General features: G+C 40.1%; 2 protein-coding genes across 6 annotated transcripts in view; one reads left to right on the plus strand and one right to left on the minus strand.

Moving 5' to 3' along the window:
- The window catches only part of TXNDC16 (thioredoxin domain containing 16), a 138920-nt gene extending 124441 nt beyond the window's left edge, over positions 1 to 14479 (minus strand). For 3 of the 4 annotated variants that reach the window (XM_045059919.1, XM_006932861.5, XM_019833019.3), the window contains exons 1-4: positions 14340 to 14479; positions 5629 to 5750; positions 4214 to 4519; positions 2860 to 2942 (exon numbers count right to left, since the gene is read on the minus strand). In XM_045059919.1, the coding sequence (XP_044915854.1) occupies positions 2860 to 2942; positions 4214 to 4376 (246 nt within the window). In that variant the 5' untranslated portion in view covers positions 4377 to 4519; positions 5629 to 5750; positions 14340 to 14479. Of the gene's footprint in view, positions 1 to 2859; positions 2943 to 4213; positions 4520 to 5572; positions 5751 to 14339 lie in introns of all 4 variants that reach the window. The other variant, XM_006932862.5, reaches the window with a different exon arrangement.
- A 651-nt stretch (positions 14480 to 15130) lies between these two features.
- GPR137C (G protein-coupled receptor 137C) overlaps positions 15131 to 16636 on the plus strand; it is a 65937-nt gene continuing 64431 nt past the window's right edge. For both annotated transcript variants that reach the window (XM_011283235.4, XM_019833020.3), the window contains exon 1: positions 15131 to 15623. In XM_011283235.4, coding sequence (XP_011281537.1) covers positions 15210 to 15623 — 414 coding nt within the window. In that variant the 5' untranslated portion in view covers positions 15131 to 15209. The remainder of the gene's footprint in view (positions 15624 to 16636) is intronic.

Below are 16636 nucleotides of genomic sequence, written 5' to 3' on the forward strand. Positions count from 1 at the left end.
TGGAGGGGTAGCAATGTGACCTGACACATTTGACTTATGCATAGAGAAGAATTTAGTAGGACAAGAGTGAAAGGAGAAAGGCCAATTATTAGAAGGCTATGGTAGTTTCCCAGATGAGAAGTCATGAAGGTCTGGACAACAGGGGTCAAAGTGGAGGTGCAGGAAGTGCTAAGATTTGGGAAGTTTTGATAGTAGAACCTAAAGGTTTATTGATGGGTTGGTTATGACAAAGTCAAAGATGATTCAAAGGTTTTTTGTTTTAAAGTCTACTTTGATATAGTAAGATAACTATACCAGCCTCCTTTTGGTCATCACTTAATGATACATCTTTTTCCTTCCTTCAATACTTCGAAGATATCTGAAGACTGACTTTATTTTAAGATGGATTTCTAAATAGCATACATTTGGGTTTGGTTATTGCACCCAGCTTGGCAATCTTTGTCTTAACTGGAACATTTAGTACATTTATATTTTAGTGTTTTCTTCATCTACCTCTGCCTCCTGAAATCTTAACTTTTCAAGACAATCTCAAAATGCTACTTTTTGTAAAGTCTTTCCAAATACCATACGTGACCTTCTGCCATGACAATCAGATATGAGCTTCCCTTCTTTAAACCTCAGTGGCATTTTATCTGTATCTCATATTACAACGATCATGTTCTGCTACTTATTGAAGTGATTTGTGTTTAACTCCCCTATTTAGGATCTAAACTGTCCAAAGAAATAAACTGGGTCTTTATCACATATCTACCTAAAAAACTAAATGAAGCAGCTCATTTCAATGTCATAAACATTTACCAAATATTTATTATGTGCAGAGAGTGAGCTAGGTACTTAATATTTGTCTGCCTTATTCACCAGTCTTCTTTCCACACAGCTTAGCATCCTCAACTGTAAAATCAAGACTTTACGTTTTGTTAGTTCATAAAGGCAACAACACTCTAGGCATGAACTTTAATATTCTATTTTAGTTACCAGATATACAGTTACTAGTTACTCAATAAATAGTATGATTATCCCTTTTGAATGTCATACCAACTTAGTATTTCATCTCTAAACTTTAGTCTAGAATTTTATTAAAAGCTCCTCAAAGATGAGCACCATTATCATTCTAGAGTGTAATCAGCTGTTCAAAGTTAACCCAGTTACATACAGAATTAAGAAAAGACTTTTTTTTAAGTGTTTAGCAGTGACATAGAAATATAGAATTGGTCTTTTCCCCTGGTTCCTCACACATTCCTAAAACCCTTGTTATTTCCTGAGTGACAGGAGGGCTAGGAGTATCTTTTGTTCTAACACTTGGTCTTTAACCCCAGTTCCTTATAGAAGAGCTTCTAAGACCCTTGGAAACTCCTAGAGTATCTTTTTGCATGCTAAAACACTGATCACTGGGGGGCCCTAGATAGCTTCAAGATGGGGGCTGCTCACTAAAAAGACAAAGGCATGATTAGAAGATTGAACTTTCTGCCCCATCTCCCATCCTCTGCGCTAGAGATAAAGCCAATCACCAGTGGCCAATGATTTACTCAATCGTGCCCACATAACGGAATCTCCATAAAACCCCTAAATAACAGGGCTTGAAAGCTTCCAGGCTGGTGAACACATCTAAGTAATGGGAAGGTGAAACACCCCATACTACAAGAGGACAGAAGCTCCTGTGCTCAAGGCTTCCAGACCTTGCCATATGCATCTTTTACATTTGGCTGTTCCTGAGTTCTATCACGTATAATAAACCAGTAATAGTACACAAAGTGTTTTCTTGAGTCCTGAGAGCCATTACAGCAAATTATTGAACAAGCAAGGAGGGGGTTTTGAGAGCTCCCAGTTTATAGCCAAGTCAGACAGAAGTTGTAGGCAACCTAAGAATCTACTCCCTATGATTGGCATCTGAAGTAGAGGGCAATCTTATAGGACTAAGCCCTTAACCTGTGAGATCTGGGTTACATGGGTGGTCAGTATCATAAATGACTGGTGTAGAAAACTCACACATTTGATGTCAGAAGTGTTCTGTGGATAGAGGGAAGAGTTTCCCTTTAATAGGCAAGGTTAGTTAACCTTTCTATGCTTCCTGCCCTGGAAACTCTAGCTGCAGGGACCAAGTGGGTCAGCAACCATCTCTCAGAAGCAGAAGGCTAATGAACTAAGAAAGAATAAATGTACACAGAAAGTCAGGTAGACACTAATCTGACAGAATTTAATAATCACTGGGTTATAATATCACTGGGTTATAATTTTCTGAGGTACAAATTCTAAGATTAAAGTAAATGAAAAGCTCATGTAGCTATCTAATCCATGATGCATGTGGAAATTTTCCATAATACTCCATGGCAAGTTTGAACATTTTTTGAGAAAAAAATTAAATACGTCATTTCAAGTTAGGCTGTTTTGACTTTGTCCTAAAAATAAAGGAAAAACTGCAACATAAGCAATTATAAAGACTTAGAAGAACAGAAAACAAAAAATACTTCAATTGCCTCAATTTTGATACTTCAGTTTGTGCTAATAGAAATTTAATAAATAGTTGAATGTGGAGATCTACTATATTTGTCAGGCAAAACAAAGCAAAAAAGCCTAAGTATAGCATTAAAAACTGAAACAGTTTATAAAACAAATTAAGTTCTAAGCTAACAAAAAATTCTGAACAGCTTTTTTGTTTATCTACATGTACTAATTTACACCATAATCTGGAAGTATCTTCTGTGCTTCTGTTCTTTCTTATGAAAAAAAGGTAGAAAAAAAATATTTTTCCAGTTTGGAAAAAGATCTGAAACGTAAGTATTTTTAGATACTCAGCATTAAGTCATATAATTATAAAATGTTTGTCACTAATAATTTAGTAACAAAAAAATATCTTTCTACCTTTGCAACTGAAATTCCAAAGTCCTGGAGAGGTTTAACAGCCTCATTCAGTTCTTCAAGAAATATGGAAGTTCTTGGAGAATCTAAAATAAGAAATGTTTTATGAATGTTTTATGGCTCGTTCCTTAGGAAAGATGAATTTTTAAAATTAAGGCCCAAAGCTGCAAACTGAAAAAGAAATGGATTGGTTTGCCCAACAAGTATATACAATACAACCAATAATCAAGTGAACATACCTGGTTATATAATTTTATACCCTTACTTCTTATTGCCTCATTATTCTTATTTCTAATGTTTTTATGATGATTTTAATTTTGTAAGTGAATTTTTAAAATTTCTAAAATAAGAATAAATAAATGTTTAATTCAAAGCTAACATTCGGCATTATTTTTCCAAGTTTCCATATACACAACACACGTGTATACATGCACAAAACTTTTGAAATGACTTTAAAATACCATTTTCAAATCACAATTATAAGAATCAACAGAAACGTGGATTAATTTCACTTACTAATTCCAGGAATAGTATTTTTTAAGGCATAAAGACTTAAATGAGACCATTACATTTTTAGTTATGTTCAATACTTACATCGGTTAATCAGTGTAATTAATGGTATACTAAAGCAGAGTATTAAATAAAAGCATTACTAATTCTTCACTTAAAGTTTAAAATACTTTAAACATATCCACTTGCTAAAAATATCAAGAAGTATACTTTCAGAAATGACTAGATGAGGGGCGCCTGGGTGGCTCAGTTGGTTAGGCATCGGACTTCAGCTTTGGTCATGATCTTGCGGTTCATGGGTTTGAGCCCCACAACAGGCTCTGTGCTGATAGCTCAGAGCCTGGACCCTGTTTCAGATTCTGTGTCTCCCTCTCTCTCTGCTCTGCCCCTCCCCCTACTCACATTCTGTCTGTCTCTCTCTCTCTCTCAAAAATAAATAAATGTTATAAAAAAATTTTTTTAGTGCTCGCTTCGGCAGCACATATACTAAAAAAATTTTTTTAAAGGACTGGATGAAATTCAGGTGTTACTCTACTAATAGCTAATTCTTATCTGGTATTTACTAAAGACTAAGTCACATGAATAAAGTCATTTAATCCTCACAACAAATTTATAAAGTATTATTTCCTCATTGTGGATGACAACAAAAACACAGAGAGGCTAAGTGATTTAACCAAAATCACACAGAAGGTCAACTGGCACAATCATGATTTAAACTCAGGCATATATATTTTAGTAACAGCTTTATAGCACATAATACTAATCTTGACAGTATCCCAGCAATACTACTGATTAAACAGCAAGAGAAACATCACAAAAATCACATCAGAATATAAAAAATACTTACCGGCTTGACAAAAATAAGCTAAGGAGGCTTTTCCCGGTTGCAATGTACTGAAGTATTTCTGAGGGCTCAGTTCTGATAGAGAGTCTACTGCTGACTTATAAAAAATGCACATCATGACAAAAGAGATGCCAACTCTATATATATTGAAACTGGAAGACATCATCAGCTGTAGTTGTACATGGGCAGGAGATTTTTGTCTGTTTTGTTCACTGCTGTGTTCTGTTGCCTAGGACAATACCTAGCAACGGTAGGTATTCAACAAAGTTTTGCTGAATAAATTTGTTAAACAAATGAATGAAGTAAAATCTGCAAGAAGAATAATGTAAGACATTACTTACGTATTTGATTTTGTTAATACTTTCCTATTTCCTTCTAGTAAACATTTGAGAGGGATATCTATAATGACATTGATTTGATAATACAATTGATTCTGGATACTTGCAAAAGATATCAAAGATATCCAGAAAATACAATATGAAATATTTTATGTTTAATAGATCTTTACTAGAGTATGTTAAGCTAATTGTCATTTTTAAGGGTTCTAAAACTAAGTCTCAAACCTTATCCAATCCTTGTTTTAAATTGGTCATTTTATCTTTCTCTACACAAAGTAGATTTACAATGAATACTCAAATAGTTATTTCATACCATTACCATGGGAGTGAGGCATCCAAAACCTACATCTATTATGTTTACATTCTTTTTACTTTAAATTTCCTGGAAGATAGCTATTAAAACTATTTAAGGGGCACCTGGGTGGCTCAGTTGGTTGAGCGACCAACTTCGGCTCAGGTCACGATCCTGCAGTTCATGAGTTGGAACCCCACATGGGGCTAGCAGCTATCAGTACAGAGCCTGCTTCGAAACCTCTGTCTCGCTCTCTCTCTTCCCCTCCCCTGTTATGCATGCATGCATGTTCTCTCTCTCTCAAAAGTAAATAAAAATTAAAAAAAAAAAACTTGGAAACCAATTTGACAATAAATTTCATATTTAAAAAACTAATAACGTTCCTTCTAAGTATAGTTTTAATTTTATTTGTTTATAATTTTTTAATGTTTATTTTAGAGAGAGAGAGAGAGAGAGAGAGTGCACGCGCACAAGTGGGGGAGGGGCAGAGAGAAAGAGAGCAAGAGAGACACAGAATCTAAAGCAGGCTTTAGGCTTGAGCCATCAGTACAGAGCCCAACACGGGGCTTGAACTCACCAACAGTGAGATCATGACCTGAGCTGAAGTCAGATGCTTAACTGACTGACCCACCCAGGTGCCCCATAAATATACTTTTTTAAGTATATGACTTAGACTTATACAGCTTAGACATTTAAATATTTTTTTCAACCCAAGTTTTAATTCAACTCTACCTTCTGAACTCAGACTTGTTTTAATACTCTCCTCTCTTCTTCCATGCTGCACTTACTTCCATGCTGTCCTCTACATCTGTTGTCAATTCTTTGTCTCCCATTTTGCCACTTTCAAATTTCTCTCCAACAATTTCTTCTTTCAGGAAGTCTTCCACTGATGATCTATAGTATCTAAGTTCTAAAAGAAGACAGTTTAGGAAAATTAATATAATATAAAAATATCATACTTCCAGAATGGAGAGACATACCCACAGGTATAGGTGAGATTTTTAATTTTTTTTAATTTCAAATAGAACCCCTACCTTTCAAACAAAAGATCACTATCTCAAAACAAGAGACAGAAAAAAATAGCAAAAAATTACTCAGAATGAGAGGGGTAGACTTTCTATAAGAAATAATAAAAGAATGAAAATTTAGGGAAAATTGTACTAGATACTTAATCTGCTCTTTCAATACAATCAGTAAGCATATAATACCTCTCCTTTAAAAGCAGGTATTCCTAAAAAAGGAGCTAATTACTAATTACTTCTTAACATTCTTTTCATTAGAGCTAATTTATATCAGTGAACAAATTTGTCATCAATATTTAATAATGAGCCAAGAGTTCAAAAATTCAAGTAGAATGAGTGAGGACTGTGAGTGAGAGGCATATAAAAAAGTAATTTTACTGATATAATTAGGGAGTATCCTTGGCATTAACATTGATTACACATTTTAGCCATTTTAAACCAGTGTATTTTAAAGCCACTTTATATTAATGAGGATAGTTTAAAATAGGTCATTCAATATTTTCTTTATTGGGGGGAAGGGAAATGCATGCATCCTGAGGCTAAGGGAATAACTATGTAATGTATTTACTATAGGAAATAACCAAAACCTAATTAAAAATGAACCTTTTAAGTAAAAGTACATTTGAACGAGTCAAGTATAAATATAATTTTTCCTGGACTTGTGGTTATAATTCAGTTATTTTAACACTAAATTGGACAGTAGGGTTAACACATTATTTTTTCCCCTAGAATGAATTTTGTAGCAGTAAAAGGTCTAACTGCACATTCAGTGCTAGAATACTTTCCCACATCTATCTCATTGGACAAATGAAATTATAGATGTTGAAGTACTACGCATTTGGTCAATTAGAGATGTTGGTGATTATTCTGACATACATATTTTCAGGGATAGGAATTCATTAGTAACTATAACCTTTGCAATTTTTCCATCTTTGATAAATTTGATTATTTAAGTAATTACTTAAAGCAGAGAATATTACAGAGATCAACCAGAAATATAGTTTATGTGGTCTTAATAAAATAAACACTGAATAATGATTTAACCAAATCTATGACAACCACAGTTCAGAGGATGGGGAGACAGAAAGTAAGGGAACATACAATTAGTGTGGGAAAAGAAATAAAAGAGCTAAATCTTCACTTTCAGAAGACCAAAAGCCAAGCTTATCGGAAATAGGAAGATGAATGCCAAAAGAAATAGGGAACAATTGAAATATTTCCCCCTAAGGAATAAGAAATTGGAAGGGGAAGACACCAAGGGGACTTTTGAAGTCTTATATAAAACCATCTGACTCTTTAAATACCTTTTCATTTTGATTGAAAAGTTAAAGTCATTCTATTTGGACTATATCAAAATAAAAAGCTCTGCACAGCAAAGGAGACAGCTACCAAAACTAAAAGACAATCTACTGAATGGGAGAAGATTTGCAAATAACATATCCAAGAAAGGGTTAGTATCCAAAATATATATAAAGAACTTACATAATTCAACACCAAAAAAACCAAAAAACAAAAACCAAAAAAAACCAACAAAACAAAACAAAAAAACAAAAAACCCCAAGTAATCCAATTTAAAAACGAGAAGACATGAACAGACATTTCTCCAAAGATGATACACAGATGGCCAACAGACACATGAAAATACGCTCAACCTCACTCATCATCAGGCAAATGCAAATCAAAACCACAATGAGATGTCATCTCGAACCTGTCAGAATGGCTAAAATCAAAGCTCAAAAACAACAACTATGGGCAAGGATGTGGAGAAAAAGGAACCCTCCTGTATTGTTGGTGGGAATGTAAACTGGTGCAGCTACTGTGGAAGACAGTATGGAAGTTCCTCAAAAAATTTAAAATAGAACTACCCTATGATCCAGTAATTGCACTATTGGGTATTTACCCAAAGAATATGAAAACACTAATATAAAAAGATATATGCACTTCTATGTTTACTGCAGCATTACTTGCAATAGTCAAATTATGGAAGAAGCCCAAGTGTCCATCCATAGGTAAATGAGTAAAGAAAATGTGGTATGCATATGTAAGTATGTACATACATACATATATACACATACATACACCCACATAATAGAATATTATTCAGCCAAAATAAACAGTGGAATTTTGCTATTTGCAACAACATGGATGGATCTAGAGGGTATAATACTAAGCAAGTAAGTAGGAGAAAAACAAATACCATATGATTTCACTCACATGCAGAATTTGAGAAATAAAACAAAACAACAAAGAAAAAAAGAGAGACAAATCAAAAAACAGACTCTTAACTACAGGGAACAAAGAGTTACCAGAGGGGAGGGTAGCAGGGGGATGAAACAGGTGAAAGGGATTAAGGATACACTTATCTGGATGAGCACTGAGTAACATATGGAATTGTTGAATTGCTACACTGTACACCTGAAACTAATACAATGCTGTATGTTAACTACACTGGAATAAAATAAAATAAGAATTAAAGTTGTTACTTGTACGTAATCAAATTTTCCATAGCTTCTACTCGTATTAATCCAACCTATCTTTGTGGGGCCACAGAAGACTGTTCATTTCACATGCATGGAAAATAAAATGCATTTGCCCAGAGACATGTTCTCCACATAAAATTATCTTTAAATTAAAAAGAAGAGAAATTTTGATGGGAAAGGGTGGGGAATGAGAAGACCAGCAAGAACAGAGTAAAAGCAAAGATACAAAAGGTACTCGGTGACTTTTTCCCTCCAGTAGGTAGAAAGTAGAATAGAAAACAATACTTAATGATTCAAAATCTAAATATCAATAAAGAGATGAATACCTTGAGAAATGTGACGTTGGTACCTTGGTGTAGTAGTTCATTGGTATGGGGTAAATAGTTCCAGTTCTGTAGAAGTTGAGATTACACTTAGCTTCCTGCACCTCCCACCTGTAGTGAGTTAGCTGTGCCCACTGTGTGACTTAATCTGGCTAATAAATGTAAGCAAAAGCTCATGTTTCTTTCAGGCAACAATTTAATAGCCAGTGTGTGATAGGGCAGGATTTATTTTCTTCTGTCACAGTCATTAAAAATGCTCAATTTGTGGCTGTTCCTCAGCATGAGTCCCAGAATGAGCACAACAGAGAACCCTCACTGATTTGCAATTAGCATGTGACATAGGAGGAAATCAACCTTATTGCCTTAAGCTACTGAGATTTGAGGGGTCATCACTACAGCATAATCTAGTTTATCTTCACTATTATACAAACTAGAATGAGGTGCTACCTTAACAAGAACCCCAAAACATTGGCTTAGAGGCCAAGAAGCAAGGACCGTTCAGGATCTAGTCAAGGAAACTTTCATCAGAGACTGGAGCTTGGCAATCCACAGTAAGGAGTGACAAAACATTTGCTGAAACGGTCACTATAATAATTTGGAGGTGACACATACTTAATGAATTTATAATGAGCATGTACCCAGGCTTGTGTGGCTAATGAACCTCTTTATGGCCCTAAGAGAGGAGGCTGGTAGTCAGAAGATGAACACCGTGTGATAGTTGCTGTTGGTTATGTTTAATGAGATATTCAAAGAAAGGTAGTCAAAGAACCACTGCCATCCAAGAGACTAGCTGGTTAATACTTACACAGTCCTTTTTTAGCCCCCACCCTTCTACTGTCAGAGAGCAAGCTGACAAGCTGCTCAGCCATGGAAAGGGGCCATACTATCCAAAGCCAACTTCAGATGTGGCCAAAGATAATAAAGACGGAAAGACCTCTTGCAGAGTAAAGCCAAGGACCATGGAGAACTATGCCCCAGGGCATATGCCAGAATATGAACTATTCGATACTGGTCTACAATAATGAGATAAACAAAGAAATTGAGAACAAATGTCAAAAAGTTTTTATAGTCCTTTTTACACAGTTTTGTGTTTTATGAATCTAAAAAATTTTTAACAGGCTTGTCATGTGCTAGGTGTTTTCATTTTATTTTTCTTATAATTCATTTTTATTGTATTTAACAAAAATTCAAAGTAAATTGGAATTTTAAAAAACTGGTCATTCTTAGCAGATAGTTTGAGAAGCACTGACCTAGAGAAACCAGTGAACAGAACAAAAGCCCTAACAATATCTGCCCAGTGATATTTCAAAGTTGCTACAGTCTGAAGTCTGGTGCATGTCTTCCATTCTTCCCCTCTCCAAATTGGCACATGTATTATAGTTATTTGTCCCTACACTATCCTATGTATCCAAGTGGAGGTGGGAAACAGGTAACTTATAATGTCCTAAGACATTAACACTACTGGGCATTACTTAGAGATCTTGGACTATTGAGCTTGGTACAGTGATTGAATGGGATTTGAGGGCTATATCCATTGGGAAGGGCCAAAGATGAATTACATGTAAGAAGGAGAATATCTGTTGACAAACATGGTGGATTGTTCAAATGTTTCTAGTTCTCTACACATGTTAAAATTGTACTTCTCCACTTCCTTGAAATAGGAAGTGACTTGATTTGGCCAATGAAATGTACAGTGACATATGTAACTTCTGGGAGCTTTTAAGAGTCAATATAGGGGCGCCTGAGTAGCTCAGTTGGTAGAGCATCCAACTTTGGCTCAGGGCATGAACTTGTGGTTCATAAGTTCAAGCCCCACGTCAGGCTATGTGCTGACAGCTCAGAGGCCTGGAGCCTGCTTAGGATTCTGTGTCTCCCTCTCTCTCTGCCCTTCCGCTGCTCATGCTCTCTCTCTCCCTCCCTCAAAAAATAAATAAATAAATAAATAAATAAATAAATAAACAAACATTAAAAAATTAAAAAAAAAAAGTCAATATATATGGGGGGGGGGGGGTGGTCTGGGTGGCTCAGTCAGTTAAGCACTCAACTTCTGCCAGGTCATGATCTCATGGTTTATGAGTTCGAGCCTCACGTCGGGCTCTGTGCTGACAGCTCAGAGCCTGGAGCCTGCTTCCCATTCCATGTCTCCCTCTCTCTCTCTGCCCCTCCCCCGCTCATGCTCTCTCTCTTTCTCTTAGGAAATAAACATTAAAAAAATTTTAAAGAAAGAGTCAATATATACATTTCATGAATCACAACTCACTTTTCTTCTGCTATAATGAATGATAACACTCAAAATGAGGCCTTCTCAGGCACCTGGGTGGCTCAGTCAATTAAGCATCTGACTTCAGCTCAGGTCATGATCTCATAGTTCATGGGTTCGGGCCCCACTTCGGGCTCTGTGCTGACAGCTCAGAGCCTGGAGCCTGCTTCAGATTCTCCGTCTCCCTCCCCCCCCCCCCGCCTCTCTGCCCCAACCCAGCTTGTGCTCTCTCTCAAAAATGAATAAAAATTTTTTAAAAATAAAAAAAAAAAACGAGGCCTTCTCTGTTGAACCAAGTCTCAGAAAGAGGACAACATAAGACAAAGCTCCCAGATAACCCAGAGAGAGCAGAAATTAAACACTTGCTTTAAACCACTGAAGTTTGGGGGTTGTTATTACAGTATAACCCAGCCTAGCCTTATAGGTTTTAATAATAGCTAAGGGGAGAGTGACTTGAACATAAATACATATACTAGATTTTTAAAGCAGAAAATGTGAAAGAATTCATAGGAAATTGGGGCACGTGGATGGCTCAGTTGGTTAAGCGACTGACTTTGGCTCAGGTCATGATCTCACAGTTTGTGAGTTGGAGCCCTGCATCGGGCTCTGCACTGACAGCTCAGAGCCTGGAGCCTGCTTCAGATTCTGTGTCTCCTCCTCTCCTTACCCCTCCCCTGCTCACGCTCTGTGTCTCTCTGTCTCTCAATAATAAATAAATGTTAAAGAAAAAAAAATTCACAGGAAATTGACCCAATTTCACTATAGGGAAGATTCTAAAAGAGAAGAGGACTCTTTCAAATGCAATGGACTATAACCACAACAGGTGTCAATACTAAAAGAAGGCGGAAGTCATAGGCAAATATTTGCCAATAGTACACACATCTCCCAACTACATGCAGGCTCCTACCCTTAGAGCCTGGAGGGTCCCCTCAATTCATCAGGATAATGTTCCTGTCAGCACTAATCAGAGTTGGTATGCAAGAGGTAAGTTTTGCCTCATCCCTAAACTCTAGACACGTATGCCTGCACAAGTCATTTAAAGTTGGAAAAAATGTGTGACAATTAAGGTCAAATACAAAAGGGTGACAAACACTGTAAGCATGGAACAATGAGACTGTAGTACAAAAAGAGCTAAAGCTTGAAATAAAATGCATCAAAATTTTGTTCAGCACCTGAATACTGAGAGAGCCCCCAGGGGGCAATGAGGAGGAAAAATTTCAACAGGAAAACTCATCTCCTTGCAGGGAGGGCAGGAGGAAGGATCTGCCTTCATGTGTTCCACAGCTGGAGCAGCTGGTGACTGACTCTTCCCACTTTGGGATTGGGTCCTATTTATAATAATACTGGAAAAAAAGTTCTGCTTTTAAATGTTTGAAGGCCACTGTGCTAGAATAATGTACCCTTCTAGAACAATATTCAACCATTGTGCATTTGAACACTTTCATATTTTAGAATATCAAGCAGCAAGTTTTTCTAGAAGACTTTGGTTAGTTTCCCCTTTATAGACTCAAATTTCCCTTATGATTAACAATAAAACTAATGGTTTCCCACGCAAGAAAAAGAGGAAATTAACAACTGTAAACATTAAACAAATTATACCAAGATCTGTGGATATCATTCTCTTGAAAAAGACACATTTTTTATTGTGCAACAAATGGAGCATATAATGCTTACAAACTTCCTGTAAGAACATTCTGGCAAAAATTAGCTTACAATTTAATGCTGCTACTAGAGAAAACCTGCTCACTGAACCAGCCTCAAATAAAATGTTGATTAGTTCTCAGCGCAGTTTATCAGCTAAGACTCGGTGCAGGCCAAAAAAAGACTCAACATCTCTCCACTTCACAGCCCCTTCACGGCAGCTGGGGCAAAAACCTCTATCTGCCCCAACTGCATGCCCATCATGCACCCCCAAAAAAGGAAGGAGAAAAGAGACAGCTATCTGGACTTGCTCTGGGATAAAAAATTTCACAAAACTATTTCATAGTAAAACTAGTATGGGTATTATCCTGATGTTGTTTACTATAACTCTGAGTAGAAAATATAAAAGAAACAGACTTTCACGGTGAAAGTCTATTTGTGAACTGAAACAGGTACCTCATCATTATGGAAGATACAAAAAAAAAAAGGCATGTCAGGGAATAAGAGGTTCCCCTGATTGTGATGAGTGCCTAAAATCACCAAACTCTGAGTTCATGCTTAATTTACGCACTTATGCACATAACTGCTTAACTCACTTTAACTCACTGCTGCCATAAGCACTCTGTCGCAATTCAAAAAGAACTGTGTAAGTAGCCTAACCACATTCTCGGAAGTATCTTGTAAATTCCAATAAACATGAGATCCTTCTCTAAAGTGTGGATGTTGGATTAGACCTATTAATTTCTTTCAACAAGTTGTACACTACTCTAGGCTGCAATGAACAGCCTGCTCAGCTGACTGCTCCGCTGCATCTGAGGGATCCACATAACCGTGCCAGGCCTGAACGTCTATCACAGTCTGTCCTATAAAGAATCCAAAACACACCAGTAGCTGGCGCCTGGGTGAACCACTGTCCCAGAATCTGTAGTACAAAACGGACTTTAAAGTTCCCTGAAGATCACTTAGCTTGGAAAGAAGGTAGCAACACTCCTCTTGCACAAAACATTAGGACAAAGTATGGTGAGTTAGGGCAGGCAGAGTTGGTGGAACCAGTACATGGAGCAGTGTCTTTCACAGGGATACTGAATCTGTGATGTGCCACTCATTCTAAGGAAAATACATCATTTTGTGTCACTTTGCTCATTTTATTACCAAACACAAGAAAGAAAAAAAAAAAAGTCAGCAATGTCATGTCAGTCCAATACAGGTTGGAAGTTCCCTCACTTATTTGCAGTAATAACACAGCATTTGTTTTGTACCTCTCTGAGGCCCTAGAGTAGCGCCACCGTCCACCGAAAACAGGACTGAGGTTTGAAGGAATACGTGTGGAATTTAAGGAGTACAAACTATTCTACTTCTTCCTAGACAGTACGTTCATCAACGACTTACAGTTCTCTTTCTGCCTTTTTTCTCTAAACTTATGCCCAGAGCATCCTTCCAAATTCTAACTTTCAAAGACCCACATTCCCCCTACTCACTTGTCGCTTGGCCCTCCATCTCATCCTAATACCCCTCTTCCTTTAAGAGACATTTGCCGAGGAAATTTTTTGCTTCAAGCTTCATTTCACCCTTCTCATTCCATCCTCTCTCCCCACAAAGGGGTCATGTTTTTCTCGCCGCTTATGCAGTGGGAAAAAAGAAGAAAGCAAAGCGGCCCTCAGAAGGATCCGGGCGAGGCCCCTTCTAAGCCAAACTCCAGAACTCGATGGTGCGGCCCATCCGTGCTGGCGGAAACCACAGCCCCTCGATTGAGGGACCAGCGCTGCCACTTACCTGCGGAGACGTGCGGGCCAGACCTACCCGGAAGGACCCGGACTGTTCCCGCAGCCAACAGATGCCGCCACGTGAAGAAAAGGCAGAAGGCGGCGCCGTGCCCCTCTGGCGGGCAGCGGCTAACCGATGCGCCCACCTACTAGATTGAGCGCAGCACTCAAGCCCTTCACACTTACTGCCACCACCGCACGGAGGGGTCGACCTGCAAAGCAAAAACAAAAAAAAAAAACAAAAAAAAACAACCCCCAAGGCTCCTCCCTCTCCTCGTGCTCCCTACGTGCGGCCTCTCCAACCAATGGGAAGCGCAGGGGGCGGAGCGAAAGCCGCCCCAGGTGACAGGCGACTACCGAGTCCTCCCGCCGGCGCGAGCTGGCCGTGTAGTTGCCGGGCCAATCGGCAGTGTGGGTGGGGAGTGGAGGGGAGGGAGAAGGCGAGGAAAGTGGGTATCCAATCAGATCTCAGAGCCTTCGAGCGACGGGTCCTGTGGCCCGTGGCCTTCCGAGTGCAGCGCGCAGGGGGCGTGCCCACCTGGGCCAATCGGCGCGAGCCCACGGTGCGGAGCGAGCGCCTCAAATGCTCGGGTTTCTCAGCTGATTGTCTCCAGCCGAGAGTTGTTTTTTGCAGCTACCGAACGGAGCCGCAGCAGGAGGAGCCGAGACCCCCGGAGGGGGGGGGGCGGGCGGGGAGAGGAGGCGGGGTCCGGAAAACCGCGGCTGCTCTGCGCGGGGCTCCGGGTCCTGTCACGGCGCTTCCTGGGGTTGGAGGTTGGGGTGGGTGGGGGGTAAGGGGGAAAGCCTTCTCCCCCTCGACGGCGGCTCCGAGTCCGGCCTCTTCCTTCCCGCGCTCTCTCGCCCGCTCCCCAGCCCCCTCATGAGGGTGCCTGTGCCGGGTCCGGCGGCCGGCCGCGAGCCCTCGACGCCCGGAGGCGGAGGCGCCGTCGCTGCCGCCTCAGGCGCCGCGGTGCCGGGCTCGGTGCAGTTGGCGCTGAGCATCCTGCACGCCCTGCTCTACGCCGCGCTCTTCGCCTTTGCCTACCTGCAGCTGTGGCGGCTGCTCCTCTATCGGGAGCGGCGGCTGAGTTACCAGAGCCTCTGCCTCTTCCTCTGTCTCCTGTGGGCAGCGCTCAGGACCACCCTCTTCTCCGCCGCCTTCTCGCTCAGCGGCTCCCTGCCCCTGCTCCGGCCGCCCGCTCACCTGCACTTCTTCCCCCACTGGCTGCTCTACTGCTTCCCCTCCTGTCTCCAGTTCTCCACGCTCTGTCTCCTCAACCTCTACCTGGCGGAGGTAAGGCGGGAGGACGGTCATGCGGGGCCGGGCGGGTGAGCGGGGCCGCTACGATCAACTCGGGCTGAGGGCCGGGGGGAGGGGGGATCGGACAGTGAGAGGCGGACCCGAGAGCAGCTTGGGGAAACTGAGGCACGCCTGGAGTGTGCGCCAGTGTTCTCGCCCTAAACTTAAGAAGCGGATTGACTCGGTTTCTCAGAGGCTGGCGGGGTTGAGTGAGTGAGAGTGTGGGTTCCGACAACTTGAAACAGGACAACCCTTTGTTCGGTGTTTTGGCCCTCCGAGGTAAGGTGTTGGTGGCACCAACAAAGTGGCATCGCAAGAAGTAGCGGCCCCGGTAGCTCCGCCAAAGCTGGACTGTGTTGAGAGAGAGGTTGGATGCTGAGGTAGCAGCAGCTCTGCTGAAGCTGGACTGCTGCCAGCCATTACGTCACCAGGCAGAGCTGTTCCTCTGCTATTGTTGCTGCGTTTCTTTTATTAGAAGCTTATATTCCCTCCTGCATCTCCTTTCCTGTGGCTCGATAAGCCTCACACAAATTCCGTTCGATAAGTTCCCCAGCAGGGTTAATGATCGATAACCGATGCCGAGGGTCGGTATAAAGACCTCCGTAACGCTCTTAATGTTGGCCCCACTTGCTCCATGCTTTGGCTATATATCCTACCTCTTCTAGCCTAGTGGTTTATTTAGAGCTAATTAAGATAGAAAATACGAGCTTAACCTATGACTGTTGCGGAAACAAACCACTAAACTGTTTTTGCAATAACTTAATAGCTGGAACCTAATCACACCCCCTTTCTCTTTTATGGGGAATTGCTGGTTGGGTTGCATTGTTCTGCAGCGCTTAGGTATTTGACCCATTTCAAACAGGTTTGAGAGTGGAAGGTTGTCAATCATGTGTGTCAGCTAGTGGAATTTAAGCCACAGAATTTTGAGAATTGCCCAAAAACTCTCCCTTCCCCTCCCCCACCAAAAAAAAAAAAAAAAAAAAAAGCTTGAGGAGGGGTGGAAACAA

Source organism: Felis catus, chromosome B3, assembly GCF_018350175.1.
Source record: "Felis catus isolate Fca126 chromosome B3, F.catus_Fca126_mat1.0, whole genome shotgun sequence".
Classification (NCBI taxonomy): Eukaryota; Metazoa; Chordata; class Mammalia; order Carnivora; family Felidae; genus Felis; species Felis catus.